The following is a 25632-nucleotide window of genomic DNA, read 5'->3' as shown; positions in this document are numbered from 1 at the left end:
TTATCTTCCAGCCAGCAGTGACCTGCCCCACATCCTTCTCACACTTCATGTCTCTCTGACAGTCTCTTCTACACCAGCCCAGAAAGCTCTCTGCCTTTCAAGGGACTGGTGGGTGTGATTAGAGAGAGATGATCCCCTGTCTTCTGGTCAGCTATGCCTTAGAACGTCATGCCATCTCCAAGTCACAGGCTCTCCTCACTCACAGGCTTTGGGAATTAGGGTGTGGAACTTGGGGGCCCATTGCTAGACACTCAGCCCACCCCCATGGTCACCATAGTGCCCACCCCAGTGAGGCAGACATTTCGTTGGAAAGAAAGTTAACCTCAGAGAGGTGAAATGAGTTCCTCAAGGTTGTACCAGCCAGGGAGTTATGGTTGCAAACAACAGAAATCGATGCTGCTCATTGAAGCAAGAAAATAGTCCCCTTCCTGGCTCCCCAGAGAGTATGCAGTCCCGGCCATACAAGAAGGTCCCACCCCCTTTTTATCCCCAGCCAGATGCTTGGTTTCGTTTATTCCATGACCTAATGGGGTTAGTTTCCTTAGCAAATCCAGAGGTGCTGGCTGGCTTGGGAGTAAAGATGAGACCTCAGTTCTGCAAACTCATTAAACATGTTTGCCTTGGACCAAATTGTCTTCACAGGGAGCTGAAGTTATCAGTTAAATCCTGGGTTAGCAAACTACAGGCTGGGGGCCAGTCCAGCTCCACCCTATTTTATACAATCCATAAACTTAGAATAGTTTTTACATTTTTAAATGGTTGGGGAAAAAAAAGCGATGCTATTTCATGACATAGGAAAATTTATAAAATTCAAATGTTAGTGTTGATGAATAAAGTTTTATTGGAACACAGCCATGTCCACTTGTTTATGCCTTCTCTGGGACTGCTCCTGTGCAGAGTGGAGTAGCTGTGACAATGACCTCATGGGCTTCAAAGCCTGAAGCATTTACTCTCTGGCCCTTTACAGCATAAGGGTGCCAGCCATGAGTCAGATGACAATGTGCTTGTCATTGGTGGCCAGCAATTCCAACCTTGAGATTCCTCATGTACTCTGGGCAGGGGACTGGGCAGGGGACGGGGTGGGGGTGGGAATGGACTCTCTCACCTCTTGTTCCCACACCCTTGCCACCCTGCAGGCAGTCCCTCCCTGGTGATTTCTGTGTATCTTCTTGTTGGGATGTGTTCTTGCAAAGCAAGTCTTTTGGGGTCTATGTGCACCGCATCAGTGGCCTTGTGGCACATGTCTCTCTGTGCCTCTGACTCCCCACTCGGTGCTGCAGTTCCCACCCCACATATTGCTGTGTGAGTGCATCTGCCTGCTGCTTCTCCCCTCTGCAGACTCCTGTGTCCACTCCCAGGAGTGCCACCGTGTAGCAGCCTGCTGTGAGAACTGTCCCAGGAGAGGAGCTGCTGGGTCTTGGGGAGACACGTACATGATTTGATCAAGTTATGCCAGCCGGCTCTGCTGTGTTCTTTGATGTAATCAAGTTCACCAAATTCTTTTGGCTTTATGATTTTTGCCTTTGACTTCTTGAGTGGTCCTCTGTTCCTAGGTCAAAAGGCTATTCTGCTGGATATTCTCTTGTTTTCATTGCATCTTTCACTTTTTGGTCTCCAGTCCATCTACCCTTTCGGGTGATGCAGACAGGACCCAGCTTTAAGTTTGTCTTGGGTAGGTTTAGAGGGGTGGCTACCTTCAGTCACGTGAGATTTAGAAGCCCAGTCAGCCCCTTATCAGCGTTTGTCTTAGCGGTTTGCTCATCAGTTCAATAATTCCTCTGAGGATGTGGGACCAACCATAGCAGGATCCTCACTTGCATATATTTTGTGTTTATATAAAGAGTCACATTCTAGATTCATATAATTATAGTACAAATAAGTGAGAACTACAGTTCGGGGAAAAATGACTGTAAACTATTTAACTTTTAGTATAAGTTGTAGATCAGCACGGTCCAGTTGTGCTTTATGAGATGATGAAATGCTTTTTGGCTGTGCTGGTAGCTGTGAGCCACAGGTAACTATGGAGCACTTGATGTATCTAGTGCAACTGAGGAACTGAATTCTCAGTTTTATTTAACTTTGATTAAATTTACTTTTTGTTTTTTGAGACTGAGTTTCACTCTTGTTGCCCAGGCTGGAGTGCAGTGGCACAATCTCACCTCACTGCCGCCTCCACCTTCCAAGTTCAAGCGATTCTCCTGCCCTAGTCTCCTGAATAGCTGGGACTACAGGCATGCACCACCACACCTGGCTAATTTTTGCATTTTTAGTAGAGACAGGGTTTCACCATGTTGGCCAGGCTTGTCTCAAACTCCTGACCTCAGGGGATCCACCCACCTCAGCCTCCAAAAATGCTGGAATTATAGGTGTGAGCCATTGTGCCAAGGCGGATTAAATTTAAATAGCTACATGTGGCTGTGGTTACCATATTGGACAGTACAGGCCAGATGAAAACACTAGGACACCGCTGTAGAAATTTATGTATTTATTTGAGGTTTTGGGGGGTAAAATGAGAAATGGAAAAGGAAAGATGAACAAGTAGAAAGCTGTAAATGGAGGATGGGAGTTAATATTTGTCAAGTGCCTACTGTGAGCCAGGCACATACATCCCTAATTTAGCCCTATGTGCACCCTATGAGCTTGGGTGACTTACTCCCATTTAACAGATTGGGAGGCTGGGCACAGTGGCCCTTGCCTGTAATTTCAGCATTTTGGGAGGCCGAGATGGGTGAATCACTTGAGCCCAGGAGTTCGAGATCAATCTGGGCAACATAGTGAGACCCATCTCTACAAATATACAAAAATTGGCCAGGCATGGTGGTATGCACCTGTGGTCCCAGCTACTGAGGAGTCTGAGGTGGGAGGATCACTTGAGCCTGGGAGGTTGAGGAGGCAGTGAGCCAAGATCACGCCACTGCATTCCAGCCTGGGCAACAGAGTGAGACCCTATCTCAATAAATAAATAAATAATAAAACAATGGGGAAGTTGAGTCTCACCCAGTTTACCTCAAAGAGCTGAAGGACTTGGTGAGGCACCCTAATTGGAGTAGCTGGGCCAGGATTAAAAAGCCACAGGCCAGATACCTCTCTCAAAAGCCTGTGTGAGCCCAGAGGCTCCAGGGGAGGGGGCCAGGATGGTTATAGAGTGGCTGGGCACTTGCAGATGGGAACTCTGGACACCACCCTTCTGAAGGCTGGGGCATGGTCCAGTGTGCTGACCCAGCAGCCTCCAAGCCCAAATCCACAGGGGTGGGTACCTCATAATCCCAGGGCCAGGCTGCTGTGGCCAGTGGGATGTGAGGCTGAGATTGGGCAGGAGTCTGGAATGGGGCATCTTGTTGGGAGAAGTATCTCCCCAGGGACTTTCTGGAAATTTGTGGGGAGGAGAGTTTGTTTCAATGACTGGAAGCATGGTGCTCCTGACATGTGTGGGGTCCTGCCAGGAAAACAAGCCTCTGGGCAGATTCTGTACAACCAAGCATCACCCCAATCCCCACATGAGCTCCGTGTGTCCTACTGGACATTTGTACTGTGCAAACCTCACTTTTGCCATGACGATCTCAAGCAGGGGCCCACCTCTGTCTTAGGTATAAACACAGGGTTTTCCGTAAGGTTTTAATATACAAGGGGTTTTCCAAGAATGTGATGCTGTTTGAGTTGAGGAAAGGTCACACTTTGTTTTGTTTGGCATTTTCCAAGAGTTGCTCATCATTTCAGAGGCACATCGAAGACACTGACAACACTCATGGTGCTTAACGTGCTGGTGGGGAATGAATGCCTGGCCTATAGTCCCAGCTCATGCTGGTGGGGAATGAATGCCTGGCCTACAGTCCCAGCTACTTGGGAGGCTGAGGCAGGAGAATCACTTGAATCCCGGGGGCGGAGGTTGCAGTGAGCCGAGATCGCGCCATTACACTCCAGTCCTGGCAACAAGAGTGAAACTCCATCTCAAAAAAAAAAAAAAAAAAAAAAAAACCCACTGGCAGTCCTTATGCTTGTACTCCTGTGAATCTGTGCGGGCATCTATTTATCAATCTATCTAGCAATCGGATATTTTAAAATGCTGAATCTAGGGAAAGATTATCAATAACATTCAGTTGAATATTACATTGCCCCTCTTAAATTCAAACGTATCCATCACACACAGGTTTAAGTATCTGAAAATTTCATTGTTTATGAGTATTTACATGTTGAAATACATATCATAAAACTCCTTTCATTTCTCTTTTAAATTACCATTAGGGCATCACATTAAGTTTTTCAAAGTACATCTGAAAATAGGGCATATAATGTATTCAGCTCATTTGGGGATCGCAAGGGCCATTGTAGAAAGAGGGTGTCAGTGTGTCAGTATGTCCCCTGCTGTGAGGGGCAGAGGTGGCCAGGGGCAGGCACAGAGCTCTGCTCTCACAGCACCCAGAACTCACAGCGTGCTGGTGTCTAAGTATTTGCCAAGCTTCAGACAATCTCCTAGGATATAGGTCATTTTTTGGTCATATCTACATAGCACCTGTATTATTTAATATTTTTCCTTAAATTGGCTCACGTGTTTACTTAGATAATTTTAAACTAAAGTTATATCACTGTCATGAATGTAAAATTCAGATGGGTGTGCTCAATAACTTTTTAGTACTGGTTAAAATAAATGCTTAACTGTTTGTAACATATGCACACACCCCTAGCTGTTCATCTGAGTGCCATCTAAAATTCTCTCAAATATAAGAGGCAGGAGCTCCACAAAGTTTAGAAGGACCATGTCATTTCATTTCATCCTTATAGAACCCCCAGGCCCAGCTAGCACAGAGCCCCCAGCAGTGTTGACTGACTAATCAATGAGGAAAATGAAATGGAGGCTCAGAGAGGGAGGGAGTTGTGCAGGTCACACAGCAAAGCCACAGTCCTGAGGGTGAAACCCAGGTTTCACAGCTCCTGAGACCCCCTCTCTTTGCATCACAGAACTGAAAGAGGGGTCTGTTACATGGAGATCTGGACCCAGGAACCAGGAGTGGCCAGGACAGTGGAAGGGAGGGAGAGCAATATCTGGCCCTTGTCAGATTATGTAAGCCCCTGGGCTGGCGGCCAGACGTGGCCATTGGCCTCTAGCAGGAGGAAGACATCAGAGGCTCACCCGGGCTCTGGGTGCTGTGCAGACGTGGCCAGCTGGAGGGAACACCCAACCACACACAAGGACTGTGGGGTCTGCCAGGAAGTGAGGGTGTGAGGGGAGGGTGGGCGGCTACCAGGGCCTGCCTTTCCCTAGTACTGCCTGTAGCCCTGACAGAGGTGCTTCAGTAATGCCTGTTGAATGACAAGTGTCTCTGCAGCTCACAGAAGGCCCCCGGCCCATTTCCCCCATGGGTGCCAAAAGACAGTGGCCCAGAGGTGTGGCAGGCAGGGGTGAGTGCGGGAGTCACAGGCCAGAAAGCATGGGCAGGGAGGTTGGGCCTTTGCCATGCTTTTCCAGCACCGGTTCCCGAGCTGTAGTTTGGAGCTAACAAGTCTCCGACTCCTCCTGACAGTTGCTAGCCTCTCTTGAATGGACAGAGAACAGCCTCAGGTTCAGGGGCAGACAGAAAATAAGATCTAGCTAGAACGGACTAACTGTGTTTTATTGTTGCTTTATGTATTTGTAGGGTGTTAAAAGGAAAAACTTTAGACACATTACATTTAACAGAATTTATTGAGTAAAGAACAAGTCATGAATTGGGCAGCTGTCAGAACCAGCAGAGGTTTGGAGAGCTCAGCCTGCGATTTGTTACAAACATATACCTCTAAATTGGGGTTTGATTTGTTCCCATACTAAGTTTGGCTTCAGATTGTCACTCAAAGTACAGAGACATTCTCAGGCTAGTGGTCTCCTGCTTCTTAAATTTAACAATGGTTACTACTTATGGCAAGAGATGCTGGGTTTTCATTATTGGTTATAATCTTTACTACTAAATAAAATATGAATTAGTAAATAAAAGGACATATGAGCAAAAATATCTGTAGCTCAGGAATCTACATTATCCTATCACGTAGAGTCCTCTCTCTGAGGTGCACAGAGGGCTTGGCCTCATTCTACAGGAAAAAGCTGATAGGAACTGGGAATGGTGGAGCTAGGACTCAACCCATGTCATGTGGCTCCATATCTAGTGCTCTTCCTTCTCTGTCCTTTCTGGAAAAATCCAAGAGCAGGTGAGTAGGTGATAGGAGGAAACTGGGATGCTTACCCAGGCTCTGGGCTTGTCCCCGGCCTGGCCTTTCCTTGCTTTTCCTCTCCTAAACTACTGCCAGTTACTTCATTGATTCACTCATTCATTCATCTGACAAACCTTCATTGGGCCTCTCTGTTCCTGTGCTAAATGTCCTCAAGGAAACCCCAGTCTGATGAGAGAAACACCATAACACACAGCATGAGGGCTCTGGGAGCCAGAAGAAGTGTCTTATTCACATTTATTTGTTCTGCTGTAACAGTACCACAGACTGGGTAATTTATAAAGAAAAGAAATTTGAAGCTGAACACAGTGGCTCATGCCTGTAATCCCAGCACTTTGGAAGGCTGAAGCAAGCAGATTACTTGAGGCCTGGAGTTTAAGACCCACCTGGCTAACATGATAAAACCTGTCTCTACTAAAAATACAAAATTAGCCAGGCATGGTGGCACACATCTGTATCCCAGCTACTTGGGAGGCTGAGGCAGGAGAATCACTAGAATCTGAGAGGCAGAGGTTGCAGTGAGCCAAGATTGTGCTACTGCACTCTAGCCTAGGCAACACAGCAAGACTTTGTCTCAAAAAAAAAAAAAAATTTGGTTAAAACTTCTGGAGGCTGGAAAGTGAAGGGCACAGCACAGCATTTGCTTGACATCTGGCCATAGGCTTCTTGCTGCATCATCCCAGGGCAGAAGGTGGAAGAGCAAGAGAGGGAGAAAGGGGGACAAATGCATTCCTCTATCTGGAGCCCACTCTGCAGTAATGGCATGGATCCACTCGTGAGAGCAGAGCTCTCATGGCCTGATCACCTCTTCAAGGCCCCACCTCTCCACACTGTTGCATTGGGGATTAAGTTTCCAGCATGTGAACTTTGGGGGACGCATTCAAACCATAGCAGAGGGAGAGGTGAGTTCTGAGGAAGTGACATTTTTGCTGGAGTGAGAGAATGAAGAACCAGGAGGATTTTCTGGGCGCTACTGGCTGGAGGTGGGGTGTGTACCTTTCATGAGAGGAATCTGTGTGGTCTCAGAATGCAGTCATTTGATGAGTTTATTTGCAAAAAACACAACAGCACCTGACACACCATAAACTCCATATAGGCCTTGGCTGTGGTTATTATCATGTGCAAAGACCTCAAGGGTGATGCACAAGAAGTTCAATGGGTCTGGCTGTGCTGTGCCCATGCGTCATTGACAGCAATGATGCTGGAGGGCTGGGCGGGGTCAGATCTTGGAGGTCCCTCAATGCTGTGCTACGAACATTTTTTCTTTGAGATGGGGTCTCACTCTGTCATGTTGGAGTGCAGTGGTGTGATCTTGGCTCACTGCCACCTCAACCTCCAGAGTAGCTGGGACCACAGGCGTGTGCCACCATGCCTGGCTAACTTTTGTATTTTTGGTATAGACAGGGTCTTGCAATATTGTCCAGGCTGGTCTGGAACTCCTGAGCTCAAGTAATCCTCCTGCCTTGACTTCCCAAAATGCTGGGATTACAGATATGAGCCACTGTGCCCAGCCTGACACTCAAGTTACTTTTGTTGGCCATATGGAGCCATAGAAGAATTTTAAAAGCTGACCTTTGGTCCCCTCAGCAGCCAGAGTGGAGTGGGGACTGGAGGGGCAGAACTGAGGTGGGAAGGGGGGCAAGGGGACATCTTCCCATTCATAGGGCCCCAAATGAACTTTGCATTGTAACTTCAGAAATTCCCTTGTGGCAGGGCTGGAATATTAGGGATCTGGACCTCTCTGGGAAGCCACAATAGGCTCTGGAGCTGGGTGGGTCAGAATTGTGGACAAGAAAATGGCCATAACAATACGTGCTAGTGGGCTGCGGCTGGAGAGAGTAGAGACAGACAGCATGTTACAGGGCCAGGGGGCAGTTTGGTGACCTTGGAGCTGGGGGGTCAGGATGCTGGACCTGCAAGTCAGGAACAGCAGCTCCCAGCCACTGAGTGTGACAGAGAGGATGGGGCTGTAGCACTTGGCCCACCCAGCCAGGCCACCAGCAACTCTGTCCTCAGTCAGCTGAGCCAAGAAACAGCAAAGGCAGTGCTGTCTCCCAGAGCCAACTCCAGGGAGCACATTCTTTTTTTTTTTAATAACTATTAGAACTTTCGTAGCATTATTTTTGTTTCAGTCTTTTTTAAACTTTTATTTTAGAATTAGGGGTGCATGTGCAGGAGTGTTACCAGGTAAACTTATGTCACCGGGGGGCTGTCGTACAGATTATTTCATCACCCAGGTATTATTCTAGAACCCAATAGTTTTTTGTTGTTGGTTCCTCTCCCTCCTCCCACCCTCCACCCTCCAGTAGGCCCCAGACACTGGGATTCCCTTCCTTGCGTCGTGTGTTCTCATCTTCTGTTCCTGTGTTAGTTTGTTAAGGATAATAGATTCCAGCTCCATCCACATTGCCACAAAAGACATGATCTGCTATTTTTTATGGCTATATAGTATAGTGTATATACACCACATTTTTGTTATCCAATCTGTCATTGGTGGGCACTGGGTTGATTCCATGTCTTTGCTATTGCGAATAGTGCCATGATGAACATTATGCACGAGTCTTCATGACACAATGATTTCTATTCCTCTGGGTATATGCACAGTAATGGGATTGCCGTTGGCTCTTTGAGGAATTGCCACACTGCTTTCCACAATGGTTGGACTAATTTACACTTCCACCAACAGTGCATAAGCAGAGGGCACATCCTCACATGAAACCCTCGCTAAACACCTGGGCCAGGTGGTCCAGTCTCAGGGCCAAAGGCTGTCAGGTTTTCTAGAACCAGAAAATTCTAACAAAGCCTTTTATAAACCTGGACACCTGGATTTGAAGTCAGTCACCAAAAAATATTATGTGAATATGTTTTATTAGATTGCAGCATTTTATTTATTTACTTGTTTAATTTTGAGATGGAGTCTTGCTCTGTTGCCCAGGCTGGAGTACAATGGTTCGATCTTGGCTCACTGCAACCTCCGCCTCCCAGGTTCAAGGAATTCTCCTGCCTCAGCCTCCCAAATAGCTGGGATTACAGGCACATGCCACCATGCCTGGCTAATTTTGTATTTTAGTAGAGACAGGGTTTCACCATGTTGGTCAGGCTGGTCTCAAACTCCTGACCACTGGTGATCCACTCACCTTGACCTCCCAAAGTGCTAGGATTACAGCATGAGCCAAGATTGCAGCATTTTAAATGGCCCTTTTGCAAGTCAAAAGCAGTAAAAATCACTATTCCATATGGTTCAACCTCCACTGGCTTCCATCATCTGTAAGATAAATAAAGGTGGGACTGTCCAAGCTCTGTGTCTGGTGCCAGCAGGTAAAATGCAGCTGGACAAGGGAATTAAGGGAATGAGGTCAAGGTCCGGAGGTGGTGGAGCCGGGTTCAAATCCTCACCCCAACCACCTAGTAACCTAAACACTTCCTCCTCTGAAAGATATCAACCAGGAGGTTGAGTATTAGCCAAAAGCACACACAGCCCCAGCAGAGGAGGGGTGCCCCACCAGGCCATTCAGCACTCTCTCCGTCCTTTCTCCACCAGTTCCTGTCTGCTTTGGGTCCTCTGCTCTGGCTGTGCTGCACTCCTTTCTGTCCCCAAACATACCCGCTCCCTATCATCCTCTACCCAGTCTCTCATTCTGCTCAACCCCAGGTCCTGCCTCCTGTGGGACACCTCCCCTGCTCTCTCCAGACTCAGCACACCACTTATCTGTGGGAGGGAGCGGCCCGAGGCCAGTGGACACGCCCCAGAGGGAGGGCTGTGTCTGCATCCCCTGCCTGACCTCGTGGTGCCCCACCCAGAGGAGCAGCCCACGGAAGGCAGGGACTTGCAGCTCCTTCTCCACTCCTGTCCCCTCGGCCTCCCCTGCCCACCTGCACAGACCCAGGCACAGGAGGTGCCACACAATATAATAGCCCTTTGCCGAGCAGCCTCCCTGCAGCATCCCTCAGCTGGGCGCTGGGCTGGAACTGAGTGGTGGGCCAGATGCTGAGCCACACATGACCTCCAGGTGGCCAAACCCAGCAGCCACTCTTTGGGTGGTCAAGTGGGTGATGGCACATTTCACCAAGGAGAGGGAAGAGCAGATGGAGGAAGACCAGGACAAGTCCAGGTGGCATGGGAGGCTGTGAGAAGCCTGTGGGTAGAGGTACCACAGTTAAGCTGGGGAGCTTGTCAGGAACTGGATCTGAGCCTGAGGTTCAGGGGAGAGGCCAGTGCTGGAAATAAGAAGTTGGAAGTCATGGATGCACAAAGTCATGGCACTGGCTGAGACTCCTCCTAGAGCAAGTGCACACAGAGAAGAGAAGAGGCCCTCAGAGGGGCATCCCGGGGCTCACCAGCATTGGGGGTCAGGACGAAGAGGAGAAATTGACACAATGGTGAGCAGTGCCGGAGAGGCAGGAGGAATCCCGGAGGAGAGCAGTCTCCCAGAAGCAGCGGGAAGAGTGTGTAGGCGAGGGAGGAATCTGGTGTCCAGTCCTTTCTCTTTAGGCCAAGTCAGATGTGTGCTGAGAATCAGCCATTGGGCTTGGCAGCCTAGTGCTGCGGGTGATGTGATGGGGACCAAGACATGATTGGGGTGGCGGCATGTGTAGTTGGCACAATGCTTTCAAGTTTTCTGTCAAGTAGAGCAGAGAAAGGTTGGTAGCTGGGAAAGTCATATGGTTAGAGGGTGTTTTGTGTATTTGTTTGTTTGAAGGCGGACTATTCCAGCATGTGCGTGTGATGGGGGTAGGGGCAGCTGATCCTGCTGAATAATCCAGCAGAGAGGCGGCAATGGGAGAAGCAGTTGAATACTGATCACCAGACAACAGTATCACTAGACAACAGTAGCACGCCCTGGGGCTCCCTGAGGAAACACTTGCTCCATTTCTCTGCAGCCACATTTTACTTCTTGGAAAATTCCAAAGTGTGTCCTCATCTGTCCTGCTCTCCAGATGGCTCTGTTCTCTTCCCAGCTTCACTGCCTGTGACCTGGAGTCACCCACTGAGGATGCCAGCTGGGCCAGGTCATTCCAGAGCCTGCCTTCCAAGCTTCTCTTGTGCCTAGTGTGTGGGCCTGGAGCTGCTGGCCTCAGTGCAGATCCTGAGGGCAGACCCCAGCTCTCCCGCGATGGGGCTTTAGCAGCTTCCTCTGGCTCTTGGTGCTTGGGTTTCCTCCTCTGTAAATGGAGATAATGAATTCACCTAAGTCATAGGGTTTTCGAGAGGAAAACGTTTGAAGTACTGAGAACGGCTTTCAGAACACTGAAGGGTTTAGTTGGTTTTGTCGTTGCTGTCCATGCAGGAAGCTGTGCCTGGAGCAGGCTTTCTAAGACACACATGAGTGCTACGGGTGGAGTTTGGGGGTCCAGTCTTCCCGGGCAGCCTGTGCAGGAAACGTTTGCACATGCCCCCTGGTAAGAGCTGTCTCTCCATCTCATTTTACTTATTGAAACCCTTAAATGATTTACAGAAGAGAAGCAGCGGCAGCATCTCATAGTGGGAAGATTTCGATATTAATGTCCAATTCAACCTCCAACTGTATTCACAATTCCAGCACTTCTGACATACCTCCTCTTCCAAGAAGCTCACTGCCTTCCACAGCACATCATCATTCTTCATCAGTGCAAGAAAGTTCTTCCTTCCAGTGAGCTAAAAGCGCCTCCCTTTGACTCTCCAACTCCCATCTTTGTTGTCTCACCCCAGTTAAACACTTCCTCTGAGGCCATATAACCAGCTACTCACCTCTACCCTTGAGTCTTAGAGACAGTGACCTTATTCCTTGTCTTTTCTTCTCCAAGCTGTAGTCTGGAGCCTGTGGAGTAGGGAGGTACTGGCACCTCCCCAGTGAGATCTCAACTAATATAACCTAATGTCTAGTCACACGGTCTCACACTGAAGCAAGAATCCCCACCCTGGGGATTGTCCCGTTGGTTGCTGCTAAGTAACATGCCCATTCTCAGCTTGCACTGGGGGACCTTGAATGCAGGATTTTATGAATCAGAGTCATGGGCTCAAAATACACGAAATTTCAGGGTTAGCCCTGGCTTTAGGCAAAGCCTGACCCAGCAACTCAACTGTTGTTAATAAGGGCCCTGATTCTTCTGCCATCATCTTTGGACTCTATCTGCAGCCCCCAGCATCTCCGGGCAGTCCCCTCAGAGTCACGACTTCCCGCCTCGTCTGTCCTCAAAGCCCGCACCCCGAAACGGTCAGAGAAGGGGGTCTGCAAGAGAGGACACCGCTGCTGTCCAGAAACGCCTGCAGACGCTCCTTGTGTTTCATTAGCTACCCATGCAGCCCTGGGCCAATCATGGTGGCTGGGGTCGGGGGGGTGGTTATGCTGATGAGCAAGGGGAGGCCCCGCGGGGAGCTGCCCCCTGGAGGCGCTGCAGGGCTGCCCCGGCGGCCGTGCCCCATTGGGGGCTGCATGCGCTGCAGGTTGGCTCACCTCTTGAGCTCGCCGGCTCTCCAGGTGTCCGTCCACCCGACGGAGACCCCGCCCGGGGCCCGCGCCCTTCACCTGCTCAGGCTCTCCGCGGGGCCTTGCAGCAGTCACGCGGATCAGCAGCGGGGAGCTCCCTGCCTGCCCCTCCTGGATGCTGCGGGGCTTCCACCTGTGCAGTGTGAGGCCCAGCAAGGGGCAGTGGCTCCGAAGAGCAGCTCCCTAGCAGGGGGACAGGGGTCTTTGTGCTTCAGTAATTTTTGGTCCTGGAAGTCCACTCATAGAGTATAAAATGGGGATGTTTAGGCCGGGCACGGTGGCCCACGCCGGTAATCCCAGCACTTTGCGGGGCTGAGGCGGGCAAATCACCTGAGGTCAAGAATTCGAGACCAACCTGGCCAACATGGCAAAACCCCGTCTCTACTAAAAATACAAAAATTAGCCGGACGTGGTGGGGGGCGCCTGTAGTCCCAGCTGCTTGGGAGGCTGAGGCATGATAATCGCTTGAACCTAGGAGGTGGAGGTTGCAGTGAGCCAAGATTGTGCCACTGCACTCCAGCCTAGGTGACAGATCAAGACTCAGGGTCTCAATAAATAAATAATAAATAACAAAAATAAAATGGGGACTCTGGAGATTGAAAAATAAAGCTAAAATGTATGAAAATGAGTCATCATACTATTTAAAAAAATAGTATCACCCTGTCATCCTGACTGCAGTGCAGTGGTGTGATCTCGATCACAGCAACCCCCACCTCCTGGGTTGGGTTCAAGGGATTCTCTCATCACAGCCTCCTGAGTACCTGGGATTACAGGTGTGCACCACCAGGTCTGGCTAATTTTTGTATTTTTAGTAAAGACAGAGTTTCACCATTTTGGCCAGGCTGGTCTCAAACTCCTGATCTCAAGTGATCCACCCACCCTGGCCTCCCAAGGTGCTGAGATTACAGGTGTGAACCACCACGCTCGGCCTAGCCATTTCATTCTTAAAAAACATAATCTCCATGACTAGAGTACAGTGCTCTCATTCTTAGACCAAACATAGAATGATTTAGGACTGATTATTCCTTTTAGAGAAAATTTTCCAACAAAACTCTGTGAGAACACAATGGTGCACCTTTTCCTTTGTGGTTTTTGTTATTTTGTTTTTGGAGGGTTTTTTTTTTTTTTTTTGCAGCTTTATCACAAGGAGGGTCCTTTCTGCAAAAATATTTCAGGTCTTTTTTGGCTTTTCTTCTTTTTTTTTTTTTATTTTGAGACTGAGTATTGCTCTATCAGGAGGCTGGAGGGCAGTGGTGGCGTGATCTGGGCTCACTGCAACCTCCGCCTCCCAGGTTTAGGCAATTCTCCTGCCTCAGCCTCCCAAGTAGCTGGGATTATAGGCGTGCGCCACCACACCCAACTATTTTTTATATTTTTCGATGGTCTATTTTTGTACCATCACACCCAGCTTATTTTTGTATTTTTTTGTGAAGACAAGGTTTCACCATGTTGGCCAGACTGGTCTTGAACTCCTGACCTCAGGTGATTCACCCGCCTCAGCTTCCCAAAGTGCTAGGATTAGAGGATTCTGTCTCTTTTTCTAAAAAAAAGGTACAGTGGCTCATGCCTGTAATCCCAACACTTTGGGAGGCCAAGGCAAGCAAATTGTTTGAGCTCAGGAGTTCAAGACCAGTGTAATCAATATGGTGAAACCTTGTCTTCACAAGAAAATACAAAAATAAGCTGGGTGTGATGGTACAAACCTGTAGTCCCAGCTAATTGTGCAGCTGAGATAGAAGGATCGCTTGAGCCCAGGAGGTCTAGGCTGCAGTGAGCCAAGATCACACCGTAGCACTCCAGCCTGGGTGATAGACCCTGTCTCTTTAAAAAAAAAAAAAAAAAAGTAGCAAAACTTTTTTAAAAAATCCCCTATAAGAAGTAGTCCAGAGGTGGGTGGCCCTAGGACTGGTGGACTCAGCAGCCAAAAGATGTTAAGGCTTTTGTTCAACTACTCAGTAATTCTTTTGGACATTTTCTTCTTGTCACAAAATGGCTGCTGCAGCTCCAAACATCACATTCTCACATGACAATGTCTAAAGGCAGGAAGGAAGGGGCATTGGGCATTTCCTTTCCTAGAGCTTTTTTTTTTTTTTTTAAAATAAGGATGAAAATCTGTTCCAGAAGCTTTTGCCTTGAGTCTCATTGGCTAAAACTGTGTTCCATGCCTGTGCTCTAGCTGCAAGGGATGCTGGGAATCTGAATATCCAGCACTTCCTCCTGGACTGTGAGAAGCTGACTCTGCCAGGGTGATAATGGCTGTTCATAGATGGCTTGCCCATGTAGAGTAGGGAGTGGAAGGGTCCCGTACTCTCCTCCTTCACACCTGTATCTCTGCAGGTCAGAGGACTCCCAGCTCCCATCCCTCCAGCGAGCCAGCCCAGAGCCAGGAGACAAGAGTAATGAACCTGAGGATGCTGGGACCAGAGACACAGACCCCACTCCAGAGGGAGCCTGGCAGTCAGACAGCAGCTCCGGGAGCAGAGCCCTGGATGAAGGTTTGTCCCTGTGTGTCCAGTCTTCCTGCCAGGCTCATGGTCCCTCCACTGTGCCCAGCTCTGCTCTCAGGGGCCTGTCTGCATCCCTGCTACCACCAACCTCCAAAGAGCCAACTCCTGCCAGCTACTCAGGCTGGGCTGGGGCCCTTTTCCCCAGCCCTGCCATCCTAAGAACTTGGGCCTGGAGAATCTGGGGGGTGTAGAGCCATCAGGAGGGAAGGAGGGGAATGGTCCCTGGGGAGTTAGAAAAGCCAAGACAACACCTGGTGCTCACCTGGCTCAGCTGTGGGCAGGTTCAGGGGCCTCCACCACCTACACACACTCTCAGAGCGCCTCATCTGCCCCTGCCTCAGACACCAGGACAGTGTTAATGACTGTGACAACAAAGACACCACCACCACCCCCGGTCCACAGGAACCCAGCATCAGGAATTCCCAGAACAAAAAACACAAAACAAATTGTCAATAATGGAAACACAATCACACAATCGAAGTCATGAAACAGTCACCTCGACTCTGGTTTTTTGGTCTAGGACACTTTTTACTAAGTTAGAACAGAAGAACCTTGAGCATACCCAATGGGAAAAAGCCAGCCTGAATGTCTGGTGTCCAAGGTCAGGATACCCTGAGGCAGACAGACGTTCCCAAACCTGCCAGGTGCCAGGGTCACCTTTAAAAGCACAGATGCAGGTTGGACATGGTAGCTCACACCTGTGATCTCAGAACTTTGGGAGGCTGAGGCTGGCAGATCGCTTGAGCTCAGGAGTTCAAGACCAGCCTGGCAACATGGCAAAAGCTGGTCTCTACCAAAAAAACAAACAAATTAGCCCAGAGTGGTGGCATGTGCCTGTAGTTCCAGCTACTTGGGGAGGCTGAGGCAGGAGTATCACTTGAACCTGGGAGGTCGAGGCTACAGTAAACCGAGATTGCGCCACTGCACTCCAGCCTGGGTGACAAAAGTGAAACTCCGTCTCAAAAAAAAAAAAAGAAAGAAAAACACGGATGGCCAGGCCCAGCCCCGATCTCTGCATGTGATTCTCTGGGGCAGCGGGGGTGTGAGGGGATCATAAGCCTGGTTTTGTCTTTGACAGCTCTATCAGTTGCGACATTGTTTGTCTTCGAATGTCAGATCATTCAGTCCAAACCAGCTTAAGTTAAAAGAGACTGTGTTGGTTCACGTAACTTAAAGGTCCACACAGGCTTCAGGCACAGCTGAAATGTCAGCAGCACCACCATCTGGACGCCTGGCCCTGCATTGCTCTACAGTGCTTCATTTCATAGCGGGCACTCCCCTCACAGCAGCAAGATGGCCACCAGAGGCTCAGGCCCGTCCTCCCAACTCCCAGGCCAGAGGCATGGAAAGCATTTCTCTTCCCTGCAAGTTTTGAGTCCAAGTCTTGGGCTGACTCCAGTGGCTCCCACTGGGTCCCTTGCCCTTCCTGAACTGGTCACAGAGGCGGCTGCACTCAGCCTGGCTGGGCCCGCCTCAAGTGCCCTTGGAGTTTGGTGGACCAGAAAAGGAGGGAGCGGGACTCCCTTGGGGATGGGGATGGGGACTGAGGTTGGACAGCAGAACACCAGGGGGCCACACGGACCCCCCCCACCCGCCACCTGCGGGCTTCCTGATGCTGAGGCAGGCAGGAGTCCACCACCAAGGCCCAGCAACATTGGGGAACCATAGACAGTCACATGCGTCACACCCCCTTCCTCCACATTACCCCAAATGCTAGACATCTGCAGTTCCCTGAGCACTGAAAATCTGTCCATCCTGGTGCCCATACTGTGAGAAGCCCACCCCAGCTCCTACGAGACTAGCTTGGCCTTTCCTAACTGGAGGTTGCCACGGCCTAAAATGGAAATAACACCTCTGAGACCACAGACAGGGCCTGGCTTGTGTCATCTTAGAAAACAGGGAAGAAGGGCTGGGCGCAGTGGCTCACGCCTGTAATCCTAGCACTTTGGGAGGCCGAGGCGGGTGGATCACGAGGTCAAGAGATCAACAGCATCCTAGCCAACATGGTAAAACCCTGTCTCTACTAAAGATACAAAAATTAGCTGGGTGTGGTGGCACGTGCCTGTAGTCTCAGCTACTCAGGAGGCTAAGGCAGGAGAATCACTTGAACCCGGGAGGCGAAGGTTGCAGTGAGCCAAGATCACACCAGCTGAGATCTCGCCATTGCACTCCAGCCCTTGTGACAGTGTGAGACTCCGTCTCAAAAAAAAAAAAAAAGAAACCAGGGAAGAAGCAGGCATAGTGCTCATGCCTATAATCCCAACACTTTGGGAGGCTGAGACAGGAAGATCACTTGAGCCCCAGAGTTTGAGGCTGCAGTGAACTATCATCACACCATTGTACTCCAGCCTGGGTGACAGAGACCCTGTCTCTGTTAAAAAAAAAAAAAAAAAAAGAAGAAGAAGAAAGAAAAAGAAGGCATCCCTCCCAGTGTCCCTGTGTAAAGTTCCAGGAAAGAGCTCTAACTGGCCAGCTTCACTCCTGGGCTGATCACATTACAGTGAGACAGAACCAGCCTTGGTGGCCTCACTGCATCGGAGCCTTGGATGTGGGGGGTGGCTATCTGAAGGAGGGGGACATGGCCCCAGAGCCCTCCTCTCTGGCTGCGCTGCACACATGCCCCTGGGGAGGGATGCCTGGTTCCCCGCCCTCTGGCCTTCGTCCCCACATCTTGTGCTTCCCCAGCAGCGGATGAGCAGCTGTTCCGTTCCGTGGAGGGCCAGGCCGCCTCTGACAAGGAGGAGGAGGAGGAGGATGAGGAGGAGGAGGAGAAGAAGAAGTGGCAGGAGGAGCAGAGGACACCAGCAGCCGAGGTCAAGTCTCTGCTGGCCCGGCTCTCCGGCTGCGGAGGCAGGTGTGTGGCCCCTTCAGGATTAGCCACTGTGGGCCTCAGGTTCTAAAGGTGTCCAGGGAAGCCCAGAGCACCCGGGAGGCTGGTTGGCCTGGCTCAGCCACCTCCCAGGCCCTCTGTGGCTCTGTCCCCTTGGCCCTTAGGGGGAGGTGGGAAGGCCTGCCAGCATGTAGAGGATGAAGTGGGATGAGCTTCCAGGGTGCAGCTCATGGCTGACTTGAATTCCCATTCGTGCCTTCTCACCAGCATCTGCACTGGACCTCTCGTGGTGCTCCCAGACACCAGTGTCCCTCTCAGACCCTTCCCCAACCCATCACCCCTGGCCACACACCGTTTTCACTGCTCTCCAGTCTGGTCCCGGACAGGTGCTGGCTTATCCATTCCCTGTTTCATCCTCACTTCCACCCTGGCGGAGACCGAGGACAGGCTCAGGACACCTGGGACGCCTCAAACAAGTTGCCTGGCTTCTCTGAGCCTGTCTTCTCATCTCTAAGATAAGATGGTGACACTTGTGTGGCCGAGGCTCTATGAGGATCTGAGGTCAAAGAGACAGAATGCCTAACAGGTGTCTGGCGCACAGTAGGTGGAACACCCGTAGGGCAACAGTTATTATTGGATGGTAAAATGTTGATTTTCTGGGGTTGTTGTTACCACCAGTTCATGTCAACAACAAGCACTTACGAAGCACCCACTGCATGCCAGGCAAAATCTGAGGCACAGGGAAAATCGCAGTAAACCAGTCAGTGGCCTCCTCTCCCGGATCCTCTAGCAAGTGTGACAGGCATGAGGAAGAGAGGTCACAGGGGCAGGGACAGAGGTGGGGCAGGGAGATTCAGGGAAGGCCTCTCTGAGCAGAGCCCTGAAGGACATGAGGGAATAAGCAATGCAGACGCTGGGGGAAGAGCACACCAGGAAGAGGGAAGAGCAAGTGCAGAGGCCCTGAGCATATCGGAGGGACCGCCAGGAGGCCACTGGGGCTGGAGCAGCGTGAGTCAAGGTGGATGGGAGGGAAGATCAGAGAGCTCATGGGGCAGATCAGGTGAAGCCTTTGGCTTTTCCCCAGAGTGAGATGGGGGCCGCGGGAGGTGCTGAGCAAATGGGTGCTGTGGCCTGGCTTTGCTTTCAGAGGCTGACTCCACAACACCACCCCCTCTCTGAGGCTGGACAGAGCGGGCTCTGGAAGCAGCTCCCTGCAATGTAGGCCCTCTCCTTTGCTGCAGGTGTGATGACCAGACGGCGGAGAAGCTCATGACTTACTTTGGCCACTTTGGTGGCCCCGACCACACCCGAACCCTGGGGGAGCTGGAGGCCTGCGTTGCCATGCTGGTGGAGCAGCTGGGGACTCAAGGGCTGTGGTGGGAGGACCCTGGGGACCTCTGGGGAGGAGGTCAGCAGAGCCCAGGGATCAAGGACTGGAGCAATTCTGGAGGATCTCACAGCTGGAAGGGTCTGAGGGATCACAGCCAAGTCTTGTGTCCCATTTCCAGATGAGTAAACCAAGGCCCAGAGGGAGGTTTAAATTTAAATCAGGTTCCTCCAATTTAAATTTAATAAGAAATCTTTTGGTTGCAAATTAAAGGATCCCACCTCAAATTAGCTAGATTGTAAAACAGTAATTTTTAGTGGAATATGGAGCTGAGAACAAGATGGTATGGGCTTCAGGCACAGCTGAGTCCAGGGACTCAGACCAAATTGTCTCCATCTGTCTGCTGTGTTTTTCTGGAGGAGGTGGCCTCACTTTCCCCTACTTCAAAAGGGCTTACTCCATATGATGGGGGAAGGGAAGGCAAGACCATTAGCAGCCCTAGACTTCCATCAGCCCACATGGGAAGCCCTCATGGGAAAATGAGTCTTACTCCTAATACAGGAAATCTCAGTGAGGAATTCTGATTGGCCACCGCAGTCATGTGCCCATCCCTGGGCCAATCCCTGTGGTGGTGGGGCGGGTTCAGTGATTGGCATTGCCACCAAAGTCAGATGAAGTGGAGGAGGGGCAGTTTCCCAAAGAAAAGGGATTGTGGTAGCAAGAAGACGGGGAGGGAGACTGGGCATCCAACTGTATCCATTTCAATAAGACCACTTCGCATTGCTCATTCTCTCTACCCTGTAGGAACTTCTCTATTCCACAGTAGCCAAGTGTGCAATGCTGTTGAAAGTTGTCATCGCACTAAGCCCGAGCCCACTGTACTTTTACAAACTGATTTTGACATAAAATAGTTTTGAATTTATACATCTGAAATTCTAAGTCTATACTGCTTTTTACAGACAGGCCACATATGTATGGCCTGATGAAGTCCTAGTTCCTTAAATAACTTTTTAAAAATGATACCAGCTGACTCGTACAACCCATGAACCACATACTCAGTGCTGACGTGCTTTGTCTTATTTCACGCTCAAAGGACCCAATGACATAGGAAACGGTTTGAGAGAGGTCAGGTGGGCTGGGCTGGGCGCCCATGCCGCATCCATGCTAGTGTGCCCCCCTTGAACAAAGGCAGCCACACCGCTGCGCCCTGAGGCCAGGGATTGTCACAGCGGGCAGGAGGGAGCAGAGGAGCCTGTTTGGGCTCCAGCCTCTTAGTGTGGGAAATCAGATACCCAGACAGAAAGCAGCAGGCCCTGGAGCCCTGCAGTAGATTGGACAAGTGGACAAACACCAGGACCATGCACACATTCTACTGAAAAGCGCAAAAGGAAACAAAGTTGAATGTCATTACACGGCAAGCCAGTGCGGCTGCAGCTAAACCTTCCAGTGAGATCAAGTCTGCACCATCTTCAGCTTCTGGAACCCCTGCACTGGGGTAGGGGCACCCCTCACTCCCCAGAGAAGGCTGCTAATTAATGCCAAGCAGCATGGCATGACAGTTATGTGCTGGAGCCAGACTTCTGGGATTCAAATCCTGACTCCACTGCCTGTGTGACCTTGGAAAAGTTACTCAACTTTTCTGTGCCTCAGTTTCCTCATCTGTGAAATGGGCATAATAATGGTATTATTCTACATGTATCAAACAGGTGAACACTTGTGGTGAGTGCTCAGCGAATATGCGCCGCGGCTATCCCTGTTTCTAGCACTCTTCTGTGTTGTGCAGGTCTCCTAGGTTGAAAGTTGTCCCTACATTTTCTCCACCACTGCTCTGGTTTCCTGGAGGCCTTAATCTTGCATGCCCAGGCACCTCTCAGGAAAGTCGTGGCGGGGGAGGGTGCAGTGCTGTGGGCCATCAGGAAATAAACTGGCAGTCACAAAGCTCTGAAGGGCATAGCCACCACCCCTTTTCTAAGAACATTTCAAGGAAATGGGGGGCTTGGAGGATCCCTGAATTAGCTGACCTTCCAGTCCCATCCCTGGAGTATGGAGGCACTGGGCCTTCCCTCCTCCTGCCCAAGTCCAGAGTGGACCCTAAGCACCCTGGGAAACCAGTTTCCACTGCTTCTCTTTCCCTCCATTGGTGCCAGGGGAAGGGACTGCCTTGTGCCTGGCATGCCTGCTTTAAAAGGCAGGTGGCCACACAGCACTTTGTGACTGCCTGGCATCCTAGTGTCACCTGGTGAGACTGATGTTTTTGGTGACCCCCCTGGCCAAGAGTGGGTCCATGACTCCAGCTGGGCCAACCAGGCCCATCTCCTGGGGCTCTCTGTGCCAGGGGTTGGGGATGGCTGGAGAGGGTCTTTCTCAGCTGTGACTCTTGGACAAGAGGCTTGGGACACTCTCAACCCTCTCCCATTCCTGAGGTTCTCCAGCTGCCAGTCCATTCTAGGATCTGCCCACTAGCCTACCATAAACTTCCTCCCTGTGTAAACTAGCCAGATTGGTTTCTGCTGCTTGCCACCAAAATTAATGTATTAAAAAGAAACAAAAACAGAGAAGAGAAGGGAGAATGGAGTTCTTAGACTAGAAAACAAAATACACAACTCATATCAGTCTAACACGCTGTGTGGCTTTAGGCCACATACTCAGCTTCTCTGGGCCTCAGACTAGCTTCTGGGAGATAGAGTAGTTGATCCAGCCACGTGGAAGGCTAGGGGAGACCAGCAAGGCAAGCACTGAGCCCCTCTCTCTCCCCAGGCAGAGCTGCAGCAGAAGGTGGAAGAGAATGAGCACCTGAGGCTGGAGCTGCAGATGGTGGAAACCGAGAGGGTGCGGCTGTCCCTGCTGGAGGAGAAGCTGGTGGATGTGCTGCAGCTCCTGCAGAGGCTCCGGGACCTGGTAGGCTCACGGGAGCTGGCACACTCAGGGAAGGGAAAGGAGCTCTTGGGAAGGAGCCCCCACTGTGTCAGGCACCAGGCTCTAGGCTCTCCTTACAGTAGGCAGCTGTTATCCCATTTTACAGATGCAGAAATGGAGGCTCAGAGAAACCAACCAAAAATAGGGTAAGGGGAGCTCCCCAGGTCATTTTATGAAGCTAATAAAACTCTTGTATGTGTCCTTTTCTGGTTTTGTTCTCAAAACGAGAGGAGGATAAATAGAAGAAAGACAAGAAAGGAAAATTATAAACTAACATGACATTTAAATATGGATGCAAAATTATTAAATACAATACTAGCAAACCAAATCTGGCAATGTTTAAATAAATGCAACAAGACCAAGTTGGACTTATCCCAGAAATTCGAGGATGATTCCATATCAAAAATCCGCTGCCAAAATACACCACATTGCAGATTAAAGGAGAAAGACCAGATGATCATCTCAATTGATGCAGAAAAGGAAGTCAATACAATTCAATCTCCTTTGATTATAAAATCCCTCAGCAAATTAAGAATAGTAGGGATCTTCCTTCACCAGATAAGGCCTCTCAACAAAATACTTCATGCAGATCTCACACTGACTGGTGATGTGTTCAGAGGAATCCCCCTAAAATCAGATGTGGCTAGGCGTGGTGGCGCATGCCTGTAATCCCAGCACTTTGGGAGGCCAAGGTGGGTGGATTGCTTGAGCTCAGGAGTTCAAGACTAACCTGGCCAATATGGTGAAACCCCATCCCTACCAAAAAAAAAAAATACAAAAATTAGCTGGGCACTGTGGAACATGCCTGTGGTTCCAGCTACTCAGGAGGCTGAGGTGGGAGGATCACTGAAGTCCAGGAGGCAAAGTCGCAGTAAGCTGAGACTGTGCTGCTGCACTCCAGCCTAGCTGACAGAGTAAGACCTTACCTCAAAAAAAGAATGAAATTAAATTAAAATTAAAATCAGACTCATCACTTTTTTCATGTGAAGCAGAGGTTCCAGCCACTGCAGCAGAAGGAAGAAGAAAGGCTATAAGGATTAGAAAGAGGAAGACCCAGGTTTTCCTGTGGGGCTCCGAAATGAGCTCTTCCCTGTACATTGGGCTGCCCGGGACCCAGGGCTGCCAAGGTCCAGCCCAGTGTCAAATATCCTGGACAAGAAGAGACCTGGGGATGGGCCCTGAGAGACCAATGCTAGCCCAGGCAGGGAAGGGGAGTGGTACCCAGCAGAGGCCATGGACCATGTATCCTCAGGGTAGATGATGTGTTCCTTCCACCTCCCAGATGAATGGCTTTGGTAAATTTTGGATTCTTTCCCAGCATTGCTTTTCTCTGCTGGTTAAAATGAACATAATAAAATAAAGTCAAAATGAGCAAATGCATACAAATGCTCTTAGCCAGGGTTATTTCCCAGTGCCTACCTGGGCACAGATGGTAATCTTTACGTACGTGATCCTGCCCACTGCCCCACTCACCCTCCAAGAGTGGGCCAGCCTAGGGGTAGGGGGCCAAGAAGGGATGAGGGTTGGGGAGGGACTTTATCCATCCCCAGGGAGCTGCCCAGAAGTCCCTAAGGGCCACCAGGTCCCATCGACTGAAAAGGGACACATCCACCACAGTCTGATCCAGACTTGTCTCCATTTCTTTTTAAGAACATATCGAAAAGAGCCCTGGGGAAGATTTTGCTGGGCACACTGGACGCTTTCAGGGACCCCACGCACGGTAGGAGAGCACCTCAGTCTCTCAGAGCCCAAGCAGTGGCTGGAGGGTGTCCTGAGCTTTGTCTGCTAAACAATCTTGTTATTCCCGCCCTGCGTGCTTTAGAAAGTGGAAGGGGCTTTTACCAAGAGCAGAGGCGCAGAAGCTCCAGGAAGAAGTGCCAGACAGAAGTCCAGTGAGGGATAGGTGTACGCCCACTGACAGCACTTCAGCCACATGCAGTGGAGACGCCCCAACGGTTTTTCAACCTCTGAATCCTTACAATGGCCCTAGAAGGAAGAAGTTGTTATCCTCTTGCCACGGAGGAAGAGAGGAGGCACAGGGGTCAAGTACTAGCAGTGCCCGAGGCTGGGGCATCTCCCCTAAGCACTCAGTAACACAGCCCGGTGTTTAGACAAAGTTTGGGGAGCAGAACTGCAGGAGTGCCAGCTTATGCCTAGTGCAGTCAGGCCAAGCTCCTGCCTCACAGGGATTCACAGGTTGACAGGGCAACCAAGAGCCCTTTGCTCGCTGACCTCCCCAGGCACCACTGGGCAGAGCTCAGGTATGCCCACTGTCCTGAGCAGTCTGTGCCATTGAGGAGATCAGAAATTGTGTGCCCCAAGCCCCTTCTCCAGGGTCCTCAAGGGGAGGTGGTCCACAGATCGAGGAAGCTGGGCAGGGCTGGGGAGGGGCACAGGGGGCAAGAGTGGCTGGGTTTCAAGGAGGAGAGTCAGTGGCTCTGTGAGTGAAGGTTTGCAGACTGATTCTGCCCTCCCTATCTGCTGTTTCCATCCAGAGGGGAGGCCCCGCCCCGCGGCCGTCCTGGATGCCCTGCACCAAGCCTTAGCTGCCTGTGAGCTGTTGCGGAGACAGCCCTCAGCACCAGCCTCTTCAGCAGCTGCACTCACCAACCCCCTCCTTGTCTCCTGCTGAGGTTACTGGACCATCCTGTGGGCACCCTGCTCAGCCTGACTGCCACTGGACCAGCCTCCGTGATCAGCCCAACCACTGACAGCCAGTCTGACCACTGTCAGATCATCAGAACTTGGGTCTCTGCTGGCTCCTTCCAAGGTTGAACCCAAGCCCAGGGCCTCCCACCGCAGTGCCTGGCAGCCACCCCTTCCTTGGGCTCCTCCGTATTCCCTCGAAGCCCTGCATTACTGCCTTCAGAGTCTACATTAAAGCCCTGCAGTTGCTGGATCAGCCTGCACCTGATGCTGTCTCTCTCCTACCCTCAGAGCAGAAGTGCCCACTTTCTGACAAAGTTTGACCCGAATCTCTTCCCCAGGGTTTCAGGATTTCCTCACCTCCCAGCACTGTCTCTTTCCTCCAACCAATGCCTGCTGCAAGTGAGACTGGGCCCAACCTTTGGGATACCTAGTCCATAGGCAAGCACGCCACACCCCAGGAAAGTGTTGATTACTAGGAAAGTCTGAGGGAATTCCAAGGAAGGAATGATCACCGTAGGCTCCCTGGTAGAAGCTGGCCTTGAACCAGCTCTAGAAGTGAGGTAGAGGCTGGGCACAATGGCTCACGCCTGTAATTCCAGTACTTTGGGAGGCTGAGGGGGGTGGATCACAAGGTCAAGAGTTCAAGACAAGCCTGGCCACGATGGAGAAACCCCATATCTACTAAAAACACAAAAATTAGCCAGGCACAGTGGCAGGAGCCTGTAATCCCAGCTACTC

At 50.5% G+C, this 25632-nt stretch overlaps 1 protein-coding gene across 1 annotated transcript in view; it reads left to right on the top strand.

Moving 5' to 3' along the window:
• EFCC1 (EF-hand and coiled-coil domain containing 1) overlaps positions 1-25144 on the top strand; it is a 42559-nt gene extending 17415 nt beyond the window's left edge. The window contains 7 exon segments of the mRNA XM_054245998.2: positions 15003-15160; positions 17858-18026; positions 19244-19370; positions 19372-19410; positions 22087-22227; positions 23896-23965; positions 24741-25144. Of these exon segments, the coding sequence (XP_054101973.2) occupies positions 15003-15160; positions 17858-18026; positions 19244-19370; positions 19372-19410; positions 22087-22227; positions 23896-23965; positions 24741-24877 (841 nt within the window). The 3' untranslated portion in view covers positions 24878-25144.
• The last annotated feature ends 488 nt before the right edge of the window (positions 25145-25632 follow it).

This window comes from Callithrix jacchus, chromosome 15 (assembly GCF_049354715.1).
Source record: "Callithrix jacchus isolate 240 chromosome 15, calJac240_pri, whole genome shotgun sequence".
In the NCBI taxonomy this organism is placed as follows: domain Eukaryota; kingdom Metazoa; phylum Chordata; class Mammalia; order Primates; family Cebidae; genus Callithrix; species Callithrix jacchus.
The sequence above is the reverse complement of the archived record's forward strand: the minus strand, read 5'-3'. Positions and strand labels throughout refer to the sequence as shown.